Below are 12,823 nucleotides of genomic sequence, written 5' to 3'. Positions count from 1 at the left end.
TCGTTTTCGCGGCAGAGTCATCCTGGTGGCTCCGGATTGGCCGCGTCGGCCGTGGTACGCAGATCTGATGCAGCTTTCAGTCGGCGAGCGGGTAAAGTTCCAGGTCACTCCGGACTTACTGTCTCAGGGTCCGATTTGGATGGAAGATCCGGCCCGCTTTGGTCTTACGGCCTGGCTATTGAGCGGGCACGGCTGAAAAAGAAGGGCTATTCCGAGCGGGTGATTGCCACCCTGCTTAAAGCCAAGAAACTTTCGACGTCGGCCTCCTATGCGAGAGTCTGGAGGATTTTTGAGGCATGGTGCGGTCGCCAGGGAGTGGCGCCCTTCAAGGCTTCCCTGCCGGCGATTCTGGCTTTCCTGCAGGAGGGCGTAGAGAAAGGGTTAGCCTATAACTCTTTAAAGGTTCAAGTGGCGGCCATTGCCTGTTACAGGGGCCGGGTGGATCGCTCGGCTCTCGCGTCGCAGCCGGACGTGGTCCGTTTCCTCAAGGGGGTTCACCATATCCGCCCGCCGGTAAAGCGAATTTGTCCACCATGGAATCTTAAACTCGTCCTTGGAAAGTTGCAGGGGGCACCTTTTGAGCCCCTGTCAGCGGCCACGTTGAAAGATATCACACTGAAAACGGTTTTTTTGGTGGCGATGGCTTCAGCAAGGCGAGTATCGGAACTGCAGGCGCTTTCTTGCAGAGACCCCTTTTTGCGTTTTTCGGAAACGGGTGTGTCGGTGCGTACGGTGCCGTCCTTCCTGCCGAAGGTTATTTCTTCCTTTCATGTGAACCAGAGTTTGTTCCTTCCATCCTTCCGGAGGGAGGATTGGGGGAAACGGTTTGTATCTTTACGGCTACTAGATGTACGCCGTATGCTGCTCCATTATTTGGGAGTGACGAATGATTTTCGTCGGTCGGACCATCTCTTTGTGGCATTCGCGGGTAAAAACAAAGGGATGGCGGCGTCTAAAGCGTCCATTGCGCGTTGGGTCAAGGACACTATTGCTTCAGCGTATGTGTTGGCAGGGAAGAAGGTGCCGGAGCACCTTCATGCTCATTCCACTCGGGCTTTGGCGGCATCTTGGGCGGAGTCCGGGGGGATGGCTTTAGAGGAGATTTGCCGGGCGGCCACTTGGTCGTCGAGGAATACTTTTTCACAGCATTATCGGTTAGATGTAGCGGCCCGTTCAGAGGCGAGTTTTGGCGCGGCAGTGCTGGCAGAGGCAGGAGTTGCGTCCCACCCAGTTTGAGTTTGCTTTGCTACATCCCACTAGTCTGGATTCATCTGCTGCTTTGCTATGGAAGGTAAAATTATGGTCTTACCTGTTAATTTTCTTTCCTTTAGAAGCAGCAGATGAATCCAGAGCCCCTCCCCAATTGCACTGTAGGTGTGTACGGGGGTCAGTTGATGGGTTTAGTTGAGGCTGTGGTTGGTAAGTGTATTATTTCTTTGCGAAAAAAAAAAAAAAAAAATGTCAACAAATAATAATATTAAGAAGAGAAAGACACATTTTCTACTGGAATGGAGTTTTGTTGTGGCTCATTCTCCTTTCGGGATGCTTGGGCAAAGTGCATAACTGAATCAACAGAAAGAACACCAGGCTTTAAGGCCAACTGTTAATCAGTTCTCTATCTCCACCTGCTGGTCGATGTGAGCTATACCCACTAGTCTGGATTCATCTGCTGCTTCTAAAGGAAAGAAAATTAACAGGTAAGACCATAATTTTACCATCCATTCTACCTGTTCATTCCTGGCCACACTGCGAGCATGCATTTTTGCTGCTTGTAAGATATCATCCTTTTCCAGGACAGTTTTTGTCAACTTCCCCCTTTGCATTCTACTTCATAGGATTTCTGAATAGGCAAGAACCCCTTTTTTACTTTGCATCCTGTACCCCTCTCTTACCATTTCCAACCACAAGGTCTCACAATAATCCAAACGGCCACCAACACCAATGCTAGTGTTATTTGAACATCTGGCTTTTGCCTTCCTTTATGACTCCTTGCTGCTGCCAACCTGCTGACCTGATCTGGTCAACATTAGGAGTGCATCTTCTCTTTGGATGTATATATTTAGATGTCCAAGTCTCATCTCGTATAGGCCCCTACCAGTATGATAGATCTTCTCTGAACAGTCCTTCCAGAGTAGGAGCCTCAGATCTGAACAGAAGTATCCAGATGAAGTTTTACCAGTGATCTCTATGGTCAGAGTAGTTTTATAATAGGTATGTATTTTACTTTGATTTGGATTTAGCTCACACCTTTTCTGGGAATAGCTTAAGGTGAGTTACATTCAGGTACTCTAGATACTTCCCTGTCCTTGAAGGGCTTACAATCTGAGTTCACATTTGAAGCAATGGAGGGTTAAGTGACTTCCTCAAGATCATAAGGAGCAACAGCATACATTTAAACCAGATTTCCCTGGTTGTCAGCCCAGTACTCTAACCACTAGGCCGGTGATTTTCAACTCGGTCCTAAATATTCCCTTGCCAGTCAGGTTTTTAGGATATCTACCATGAATATACATGAGAAATTTGCTTATAATGGAGGCAGTGTATGCAAATCAAATTTATGCGTATTCATTGTGGATATTCTGAAAACCTGACTGGGGGTACTCCAGGACTGAATGGAGAAACACTGCACTAGGTGGCTACTCCACGCCTTTTTTTTCTGTCAGCTCTGCCTCTCCCAGGGCATTATAGGATCATTCTGGCCACCATTTTGTCACACTTGATTCACTATCTTGAAATTATCAAATATCAAAACGTTAACATAAGCATAAATAACATAACATAAATCTTTATTTTTATACCACTAAAGCCTTTCGGTTTGAGGCGGTTTACAGGAAAAATGGCTGAGGAGAATCAGCGAGCTACAACAATGGAAAATTGTATAGATTGCATAGAGAGAGGTTAAGCAGGGTTTTATAAGGAGGGAGATAAATAGGGAGGAATGTTCATAGTCTTAGAGCAGCAACGTGGAATAGAGAGTCAGTACCGGTACCGAGGGCAGATGTGAAAAGGCAGGAAGAACTACAATCAATAAATGCGTGGATGAGGAGATGGTGTGAGGAAGAAGGATTCCTCTTCGTGAGAAACTGGACAACGTTCTGGGGCAAGAGCAAGCTCTACAGGAGAGATGGACTGCACCTGAGCGCGGCGGGAACAAGACTTCTAGCAAACAACGTCAAGAGAGGAATAGAACAGGCTTTAAACTAAGAGAAAGGGGAAAGCCGACAGTCGACCTAGCGTCGATGATTCGGAAGAAGGTATCCCGTGAAGATACTGAGGGGAAAAAAGGCAGGGAAGAAACAAGAGACAAATTACAGGAGTCAACTAACCCAGAAGAGGAGGTTAGAAAGATTGTAGCACTGTAATCTGGAACCAGGGACATTAGATCACTTATTGTATCATTGTCCCTACATTAAAACTTTTTGGAATTCAATTTGGCCACAAATTAATAAATTGATGGAAAATCATATATCAATATCATATGATACAATATTATTTGGAATGATGATGAGAAAAAAAAGTCAAATTTCACCAGAAAATAACAAGCTATTATTAATTATGACAGGAGTTGCCATTCAGCATATAACCAATAACTGGAAGAATTATAATAATTTAAATTATACATTTTGGTGGAATACAATTTGTCATATATTCAAAATGGAAAGAGCAATAGCAATACAAAGAGGGACATATACTAAATTTATAAAAATATGGGGGCCATTGACAAAATATTGCAATGAATAAACAATATAATTTTTCTTCTTCTTTTCTTCTTTTTAATAATTTTTAGTGACACACATAGAGGGAAGGTAATGAAAATAATTTATAAACAAAATGATATAATATGATATAAAATATGTAATGTATGATTGAAAAGCAATAGAAGGGTGGGGGGAGGGAGAGGGGGAAAATATATTAGAACATGATGTATTAGATATAAAAGTGATATTGCATATTTATTAATTGTACTTTAATATTTTGTTCACTTTATGAAAAATTTGAAAATAAAAAATAATGGGAAAAAAAAAAAGAAAGATTGTAGCAAAAGAGAAGACACCAAAGACTGAAGCACAGGGAAAAGAAATGAAGACAACAAAATGCCAGGATCTAAACTGCATATATACTAATGCATGGAGTTTAAGAAACAAAATGGGGGAGCTAGAAGCCATGGCCAATGCAGAGGACATAGACATCATTGGAATCTCTGAAACGTGGTGGAATGAGGAAAACAAATGGGATACAGCACTGCCAGGGTACAAGCTCTATCGCCGGGATATGTCAGGTCAGAAAGGAGGAGGAATAGCCCTATACGTAAAAGAAAGCATACAATCGACAAGAATGGACACAGCGGAGATGATCAACAAACTGGAATCGCTATGGGTTAAAATACCGGGTAGGAAAGGGCATGAAATAAAGATGGGCCTATACTATCGTCCACCCGGGCAAACCGGAGATAGCGATAAAGAAATGGATGCCGAGATGAAGCGAGAATGCAAAAGCGGTTACACAGTTGTTATGGGAGACTTCAACTATCCTGGGATAGACTGGAGTCTTGGAAGCTCAAGATGCGCTAGGGAGACAGAATTCCTGGAGGCTATACAAGATTGCTTCATGGAGCAGCTTGTTAGAGAACCGACGAGAGGAAATGCCACTCTGGATTTAATCCTAAATGGACTAAGGGGACCTGCAAAGGAAGTGGAAGTAGTGGGACCGTTGGGAAACAGTGATCATAATATGATCAAGTTCAAGGTTGAAGTAGGCATACCGAACGGAAAGAGAACCATAGCGACATCTTTCAACTTCGGGAAAGGAAACTATGAAGCAATGAGGGAAATGGTAAGGAAGAAACTTAGGAACACTTCCAAAAAATGGCAAACAGTAGAACATGCCTGGTCTTTTTTCAAAGACACAGTGAGCGAGGCACAAAATCTGCACATCCCCAGATTCAGAAAGGGGTGCAAAAAGGGTCGAACAAAAGACCCAGTATGGATGACTAAAATAGTGAAGGAAGCGATAGGCAATAAGAAAAATTCATTTAGGGAATGGAAAAAGGACAAAACTGAAGGGAACCAGAAGGAGCACAGGAAGTATCAAAAAGAATGTCACCGTGTGGTTCGAAAAGCCAAAAGAGAGTATGAAGAGAGGCTAGCCAGGGAGGCACGAAATTTCAAACCGTTCTTCAGATATGTTAAAGGGAAACAGTCAGCTAGGGAGGAGGTAGGACCGCTGGACGAAGGAGACAGGAAGGGAGTGGTGAAGGAGGAGAAAGAAGTCGCAGAAAGACTCAACATGTTCTTCTCGTCTGTATTTACAAACGAAGACACAACCAACATACCGGAACCTGAACAAATCTTCAATGGAAATCAAGCAGAAAAATTAACATCCATGGAAGTGAGCCTTGATGATGTACACAGGCAGATAGAAAAACTTAAAACTGACAAATCCCCGGGTCCGGACGGAATCCATCCCAGGGTTCTGAAGGAATTAAAGGAGGAGATAGCGGAACTACTGCAGCAAATTTGCAACCTATCCTTGAAAACAGGCATGATCCCGGAGGATTGGAAGATAGCCAATGTCACGCCCATCTTTAAAAAGGGATCAAGAGGTGACCCGGGAAATTACAGACCAGTGAGTTTGACCTCGGTTCCGGGAAAACTGACGGAAGCACTGATTAAAGAACACATCGATGAACATCTGGAAAGAAACGAACTTTTGAAAACAACCCAACATGGTTTCTGCAGGGGGAGATCGTGCCTAACGAACTTATTGCACTTCTTCGAAGGAATTAACAAACGGATGGACAGAGGAGACCCCATAGACATCATATACCTTGATTTCCAAAAAGCCTTTGACAAGGTGCCTCACGAACGTCTACTCCGGAAACTGAAGAACCATGGAGTGGACGGAGACGTACATAGATGGATCAGAAACTGGTTGGCGGGTAGGAAACAGAGGGTAGGGGTGAAGGGCCACTACTCGGACTGGATGGGGGTCACGAGTGGTGTTCCGCAGGGCTCAGTGCTCGGGCCGCTGCTATTTAATATATTCATAAATGATCTAGAAACAGGCACGAAGTGTGAGATAATAAAATTTGCGGACGATACAAAACTATTTAGTGGAGCTGGGACTAAAGAGGAATGCGAAGAATTGCAAAGGGACTTGAACAAATTGGGGGAATGGGCGGCGAGATGGCAGATGAAGTTCAACGTTGAGAAATGTAAAGTATTGCATGTTGGAAACAGAAACCCGAGGTACAACTATACGATGGGAGGGATATTATTGAATGAGAGCAACCAAGAAAGGGACTTGGGGGTAATGGTGGACATGACAATGAAGCCGACGGCACAGTGCGCAACAGCCGCTAAGAAAGCAAATAGAATGCTAGGCATAATCAAGAAGGGTATTACAACAAGGACAAAAGAAGTTATCCTGCCATTGTATCGGGCGATGGTGCGCCCGCATCTGGAATACTGCGTCCAATATTGGTCTCCGTACCTTAGGAAGGATATGGCGTTACTCGAGAGGGTTCAGAGGAGAGCGACACGCTTGATAAAAGGGATGGAAAACCTCTCATACGCTGAGAGATTGGAGAAACTGGGTCTCTTTTCCCTGGAGAAGAGGAGACTTAGAGGGGATATGATAGAGACTTATAAGATCATGAAGGGCATAGAGAGAGTAGAGAAGGACAGATTCTTCAAACGTTCGAAAAATAAAAGAACAAGAGGACACTTGGAAAAGTTGAAAGGGGACAGATTTAAAACGAATGCTAGGAAGTTCTTCTTTACCCAACGAGTGGTGGACACCTGGAATGCGCTTCCAGAGGGAGTAATAGGGCAGAGTACAGTATAGGGGTTTAAGAAAGGATTGGACAATTTCCTGCTGGAAAAGGGGATAGAGGGGTATAAATAGAGGATTACTGCACAGGTCCTGGACCTGTTGGGCCGCCGCGTGAGCGGACTGCTGGGCATGATGGACCTCAGGTCTGACCCAGCAGAGGCATTGCTTATGTTCTTATGTTCTTATGTTTTCATGTAAAATTTAAGGTGGGTCGTCCTGTTTGGGGAACAGGAGCGTTTTTAGGAGCTTTCTGAAGAGCATGTAAGAAGTTGATGTTTTGACCAGTTGGCTTCATTCAGGATATTTGGAGGCTGCTTGGTGTAAGGTAGGAGTCTGTTGATGAATCTCTTATGGGTGCATCCTTTAATTGAGGGGAAGGTTAAGAATGATTGAGGTCGAGTAGATTGTCTGGGTCTGGCGAATGTGAACTGATTGGTGAGGTAGTTGGGCAGTAGACCATACAGAGCTTTGTAGAAGAGACATCCAAATTTGAAAAGTACTCGGCTCTCGATTTTCATTCAGTGAAGTTTTTGGTAGAAAGGTGTGATGTGATTGAATTTTTTCAGGTTGAATATGAACTTCACTGCGGTGTTTTTGATGCTTAGTTTCCAGAAGTGTTTGCATAGTCCTGTTAGATAGAAGATGTTGCAGTAATCTAGGATGCTTAGGACTAATGTTTGGACTAGGAATTTGAAAGGCGCCTGGTCAAAGTATTTTCTAATGGATCTGAATTTCCAGAGTATGTTGAATCCTTTGCGTGTGACATGGTTGACTTGGGCAGACATGGACAATTGTCTATTTAGATGCACACCTAGGATTCTGATTATGGAAGAGATGGGGAAGTTGGTTCCCCTTAGGGTTATGGAATTTATTGAAGAATTGGTGGCTGTGGTTAAGAAGAATTTTGTTTTCTCAGTGTTCAGTTTTAATTTGAAGTAGGTCATATAATTTTTTTATTGTAGACATGATGGTGTCTATTCTGTGTATTTCTAGGGGCGTCAGGCAGGGAGAAAATTTGGAAAAGAAAAAAATAGGGAGGATGATTGTAATGTCGTTAGCATAGCTGTAATGGGAGACGTTTAGACTACTGAGTTATTCTCCTAGGGAAGCAAGGTAGATGTTGAAGAGCAAGGGCAACAATGGGGAACTTTGTGGGATGCCACAGTCGTTAATCCATACCATAGATAGTGTGTCCCCAATCTTGACTTCGTAGATATCATCTGAAGCTTTCTTTTGTCATTTAATATATTTATTGATTTTTAAATCAAACAACCAAGAATAACTTGTACAGAAAGCAAAATTAGTAATTCTACATACAATAACATTGGAGTAATTTATAGCTAATATACTCAAGTCCTCAAATTATGGGATTCAAGGTATTTCTTAGTGAGAACAAAAAGAAAAGAATTCGACATAATGTATATTCTTATGCGTAAAAAAGGCTATAAGGCTGATTGCAGGGATTAATCTATAATCTTAGGGCTTAAGATTTTTTTGCCTCCAAACGGGAAACCGTCAAGAAAAGTCAATTGACTAGGCTCAAAGAAAACATATTTGACTGTACGGTGATGCACTATACATTTATAAGGGTGTTGCAGGTAAAAAGTAGCACCTAAAGATATAACACCTGGCTTCAACATAAGAAATTCACAGTGATGCTTTTGGGTCTCCTGTGATAAATCGGAGAATATCTGTATTCTGAAGCCCATGAATTATTGCTGCTGTTTTTAAATAATTTTAACAGCCAAACTTTACCAATAGAAAGAGCTACTGATATAATCAAAGTACTTGGTTCTGCTGCCTCTTTATCAGATTTCTCCAATAACTCCGATACATTCAATGATCCTTGGTCCGAAGACCTTTTTAGAGATTGATTCTTGTTAGGTAGGTAATAAACTCACGATAAAGGGGGTATCAAATCTTCTGAGACCCCCAAAACTTCAAGAAGATATCTCTTAAACATTTCCCTAGGTGTTACCAACGTTAACCTAGGGAAATTAATTAACCTTAAGTTATTGTATCTGGAGTTGTTTTCCTAAGACTGATGTTATCTTTCATTAAAGTTTCCTGTAATTGTCTAGATGATTTTATTTCCTGTTCAAGCTTCTGAACAGAAGAATTAGAAGCAGTCATTTCATTTTTCAATTCTTTAAGTTCAGTAGTGTGTTGAAGCAATTTCCCATTAATTAGCTGGAGTTTTGGGCTTATGGTCTTCACTAGTGAGTCCAGGGTTACCTCTGAAGGTTTTTCCAGAGAAATTGAAGAAATTGTAGTGTTATAGTGCTCACCATTCTGTTGTATTTCTTGTCGCTGTCTCTGTAGACTTACTCGCCTCTCCGTAGTTGAATTCCTCTCAGATTCTTCAAAAGGGCTCATATTAATATGAGCTCCTAACAGCAGGCTCTCTGATGGACTGCTTGTCTCCGGGGAAGGTAAAACCCCGACTTCCGGGGTTTCCGTGCCCCTTGGAGAACTGCTAGTCTGAGGCTGCGGGGGTGGTGCCCTGCCGTCAGGGCTCAATGTTGTTTCCAGTCCCTGAAGAACTACCGCGGTCTCGCTCGTTCTGTGGGTCCTTTGTGGGCTTCTCTCCGATGCTGAAAGTGCTCCTTGCATCCGTCTGAGGAGCTCTTCAATGTTACCAGCAGCGGGGGTACTGGTGTGCCGTGAGGCACCAGCGGCACTCCGACCCCTCCGTTTAGGCATCAGGTAGGAGGACAAATAATTCAAGAACAAAAATTGGTTTGAAGAGACAATCTTCCGAACGGTTCCTCAGCGCGTCTAGCTTGACACCATCTTGGATCCTGAATTGGTTCATCTGAAGCTTTCTTGTCAACCTTTCTTTTTATCCAAGTTGACTATCAAGAGAAATGACATTACTTCATTGAAGTCTTCCTGTAAAATTAAGACCAGATAACTGCCTTAAAGGGGATTGCTGTGGTTATTTTAAAAGAATATTGCTGCAATTAATCCTGGTAATTATTTGCTGTATGATTTTAGAAGCAGTCTATTTTTAAAGAGCTGTTGGGCTGATAGTCAAAGCAAGTTTTGCACCAGCCACTAAATGGCCAGATTTTATTCATATAGTTAGGGCCGGGTTAAGGGAAAGGTGGAGGCTGTGTCAGAAATAATTCCTTTAGCATTTGTATTCAGTCACTAATTAGATAAATTATCCATGCTAAAGCTTATTGGATAGCGCCAGAGCTTCACAGCTGAATTAGTATAATCAGTTTCACTACCTATAGAAGTAGCTGCACTGAATATGTGTTAAGCATCAGTGCTGGTGATTAACTTAAAATGGTAACACACCTTGACTCAATATCAGGCCCGATTATATGTTATAATTTTAATATGGAGCTGAAACAGTGACAACTTTTGTCTTGATATTATTAAATGTCATCATTTGGCATTGCTGCAATCCCCACCCGGAGGTGTTGTTGTGAATGCCTGCTCTGGGCATCACTGTAGTTCCACGCTCACCATGGGGTGTATGCCTGCCCTGGCAGTGGAGTGCTGATGTCCCATTATCACAGCATGACAGGAGTAGCTTACAAGCACCATATAGAAAAAGCGCAGCAAACTGAGAACTGTTTTGCTGACATTTAATGGCTTTTTGTAAACTGACGACAATGCAGGTAGTTTCCTGGTGTTCCACAGTGGCCCAACCTCACAAATGCTCCTTTTTCTGATATGTGACATTAATTTATTTCTTCTCTGAATCCCCAGACGTTGACACAGAAGAGCTTGAAAAGGAACTCGACTCTATACTCGAGTCTACCAACAAACCTCCAGAGCTTCCTGATGTCCCTGGATCACAGCTGCCGCCACCTGGCGCCCTCCTTCCTGGTATCGGAGAGGGGGGATTGCAGAAACCCAGTTTGACAAGGGAAGGTAGGTCAGTGGAGAGAGAAGCCATCTCTACCATCAGCTGGGTGACCATACAAGGTCACAGATTCTATTCCAGTCTTCCCTCTTCTTATATACTCCCAGCTTCATGTTTTCCATCTGACTGTGACTTATGCCTTCCTGTGAAGCTGCCTTTATTTACACTTTTTTCAGTAGTTGCTCAGATACAGGTATTTTTCCCTGTAACCAGTGGGCTCATAATCTAGGTTTGCACCTGAGGCAATGAAGGGTTAAGTGATTTTCTCAAGATCACAAGGAGGAGTAGTGGGATTTGGACTGGGCTTCCCTAATTGTCAGCCCCTTGCTCTAAGCACGAGGCCAGGGGTAGGCAATTCCGGTCCTCGAGAGCCGGAGCCAGGTCAGGTTTTCAGGATATCCGCAATAAATATGCATGAGATAGATTTGCATCTCAAGGAGTCAGTGCATGCAAATCCATCTCATACATATTCATGGTGGAGATCCTGAAAACCTGACCTGGCTCTGGCTCTCGAGGACCGGAATTACCTACCCCTGCACTAGGCTATTCCTCCTCTCTTTTAAATACCCTTTACCCCCCTGATTGTAGCCTTGATGATTTGAGCCATGATTCCTCCAGTAAATACATTGCCTGAAACTTCTTATGTTTCCTGACCAAATGGTCCCTTCTTTGTGAGCTTGCAATCTCTTGTTCATATGTACAGAACTGTATATATCTAGTAGCATGTTAGAAATGACAGCCCTAGGGTAAAGTTATCCATCTCTCTTTGCCTCTTATACGCTATTCTCTTTTAGCAATGCTTCTTACTTTTAGTTTCCTTCTGCTGTTTTTCTTCAGTTCCGATCCTGCTTGTCTGTGTTTCTCCTCTTTGCTTGTTGGTTCCCCTGTCTCTTGCTCTTGGCTTTTGTTTCTGTTTCTCTTGCTCTTCTCTCATCTACATCCCCCAGTGTGTTTTCATTCTGCTTGTTTTATAGGTTTGATGCCGAGATCAGGTTCCACTCTTTCAGAACCCAGGCGGGGTCAGAGACTGATGATGGAGTGATTCACCTCCAGGAGCAGAAGAATTATTACAAAGGAGAAAGCAGAACACCTCTGAGGTGCAGCAGGGCTGTACCATTAGGATTTGACAAGCACTTTGGTCCTCTCTGTTTAAAGAGGATATGGATACTGGGTATTCTGTGGAGCAGCATCCAAGATCTGTCCACATCAGCTTGCTGTGCTGTACATCCTTCTTTATTTGTTGGTCTAATTCCCAACTGTCCCCTCCCTCAGGCTTGCAGCTGGTTTTGTGTATGTCAGTACTAAATATTTTTCCTTCACAGCTGACCATCAATTTCACATTTGCTGATCATGGTGAATTTTTCACTGTTTGGATTAGGATGCTAGTGAAATACCACTGATTTCTGTCAAATCTGCCCATCTCTCTTTCTCCTCTTGGATTTTCAGACAGCTGTGATGTTTCATTCCAACGTAGATCCAGCAGCAACTGAAAGTGTCTATAATAATAAAGAAGTAAAACTTTGCTGTTTGCTAATAATGTTCTTTGGCAAGAGGTGACTGAAACATAATTTTAAATGTGGGGCCATCTTTAATAAGCAGAATGGTTGACTATTCAAAACTTACAGCAACAAAATATAGTTAAAATGATTGTAAACATTGATGCTTGAGAATCCTGAAGTAGTGGTTTTAAAACCATTTGAACTGAGTGTAGCCTTGTCTCAGCCATGAGCTGCCATCAGGATTTATTTTATCTCGTGCTGCAGAGCAGGTGAAAAGCTTGGGCAAAAGTAGCATTTGATTTATGGAGCAGGCAGTGTTCAGAGCCCCTCTGGAGTAGCGGGTGTCAGCAGTTGTACAGTGGTGACACCCAATGACTAAATTGAGGACTGATGATTGGAAGTTTCCAGAACAAACCTTGAATAAATCCCCAGCTAGTTATGAATGAAAACATGCTACTATAACCCAATAGACAAGGTCTTTTGGGATCCAAAAGGAGCAGATAGAAATTGCTTGGCAATAAAATACCCTTTAATGAACTTATTGCACTTCTTCGAAGGAGTAAACAAGCAAATGGATGAAGGAAATCCCATAGACATTGGATTTCCAAAA

The 12,823-nt window shown here is 42.8% G+C and overlaps 1 protein-coding gene across 1 annotated transcript in view; it reads left to right on the top strand.

The window, feature by feature from the left end:
- The window catches only part of CHMP7 (charged multivesicular body protein 7), a 42,304-nt gene extending 30,068 nt beyond the window's left edge, over positions 1-12,236 (top strand). Inside the window, exons 9-10 of the mRNA XM_033948580.1 lie at positions 10,558-10,722; positions 11,689-12,236. Of these exons, the coding sequence (XP_033804471.1) occupies positions 10,558-10,722; positions 11,689-11,756 (233 nt within the window). The 3' untranslated portion in view covers positions 11,757-12,236. The remainder of the gene's footprint in view (positions 1-10,557; positions 10,723-11,688) is intronic.
- Positions 12,237-12,823: the final 587 nt, after the last annotated feature.

The sequence above is a fragment of the Geotrypetes seraphini genome, chromosome 6, assembly GCF_902459505.1.
Source record: "Geotrypetes seraphini chromosome 6, aGeoSer1.1, whole genome shotgun sequence".
NCBI lineage: Eukaryota > Metazoa > Chordata > Amphibia > Gymnophiona > Dermophiidae > Geotrypetes > Geotrypetes seraphini.
The sequence above is the reverse complement of the archived record's forward strand: the minus strand, read 5'-3'. Positions and strand labels throughout refer to the sequence as shown.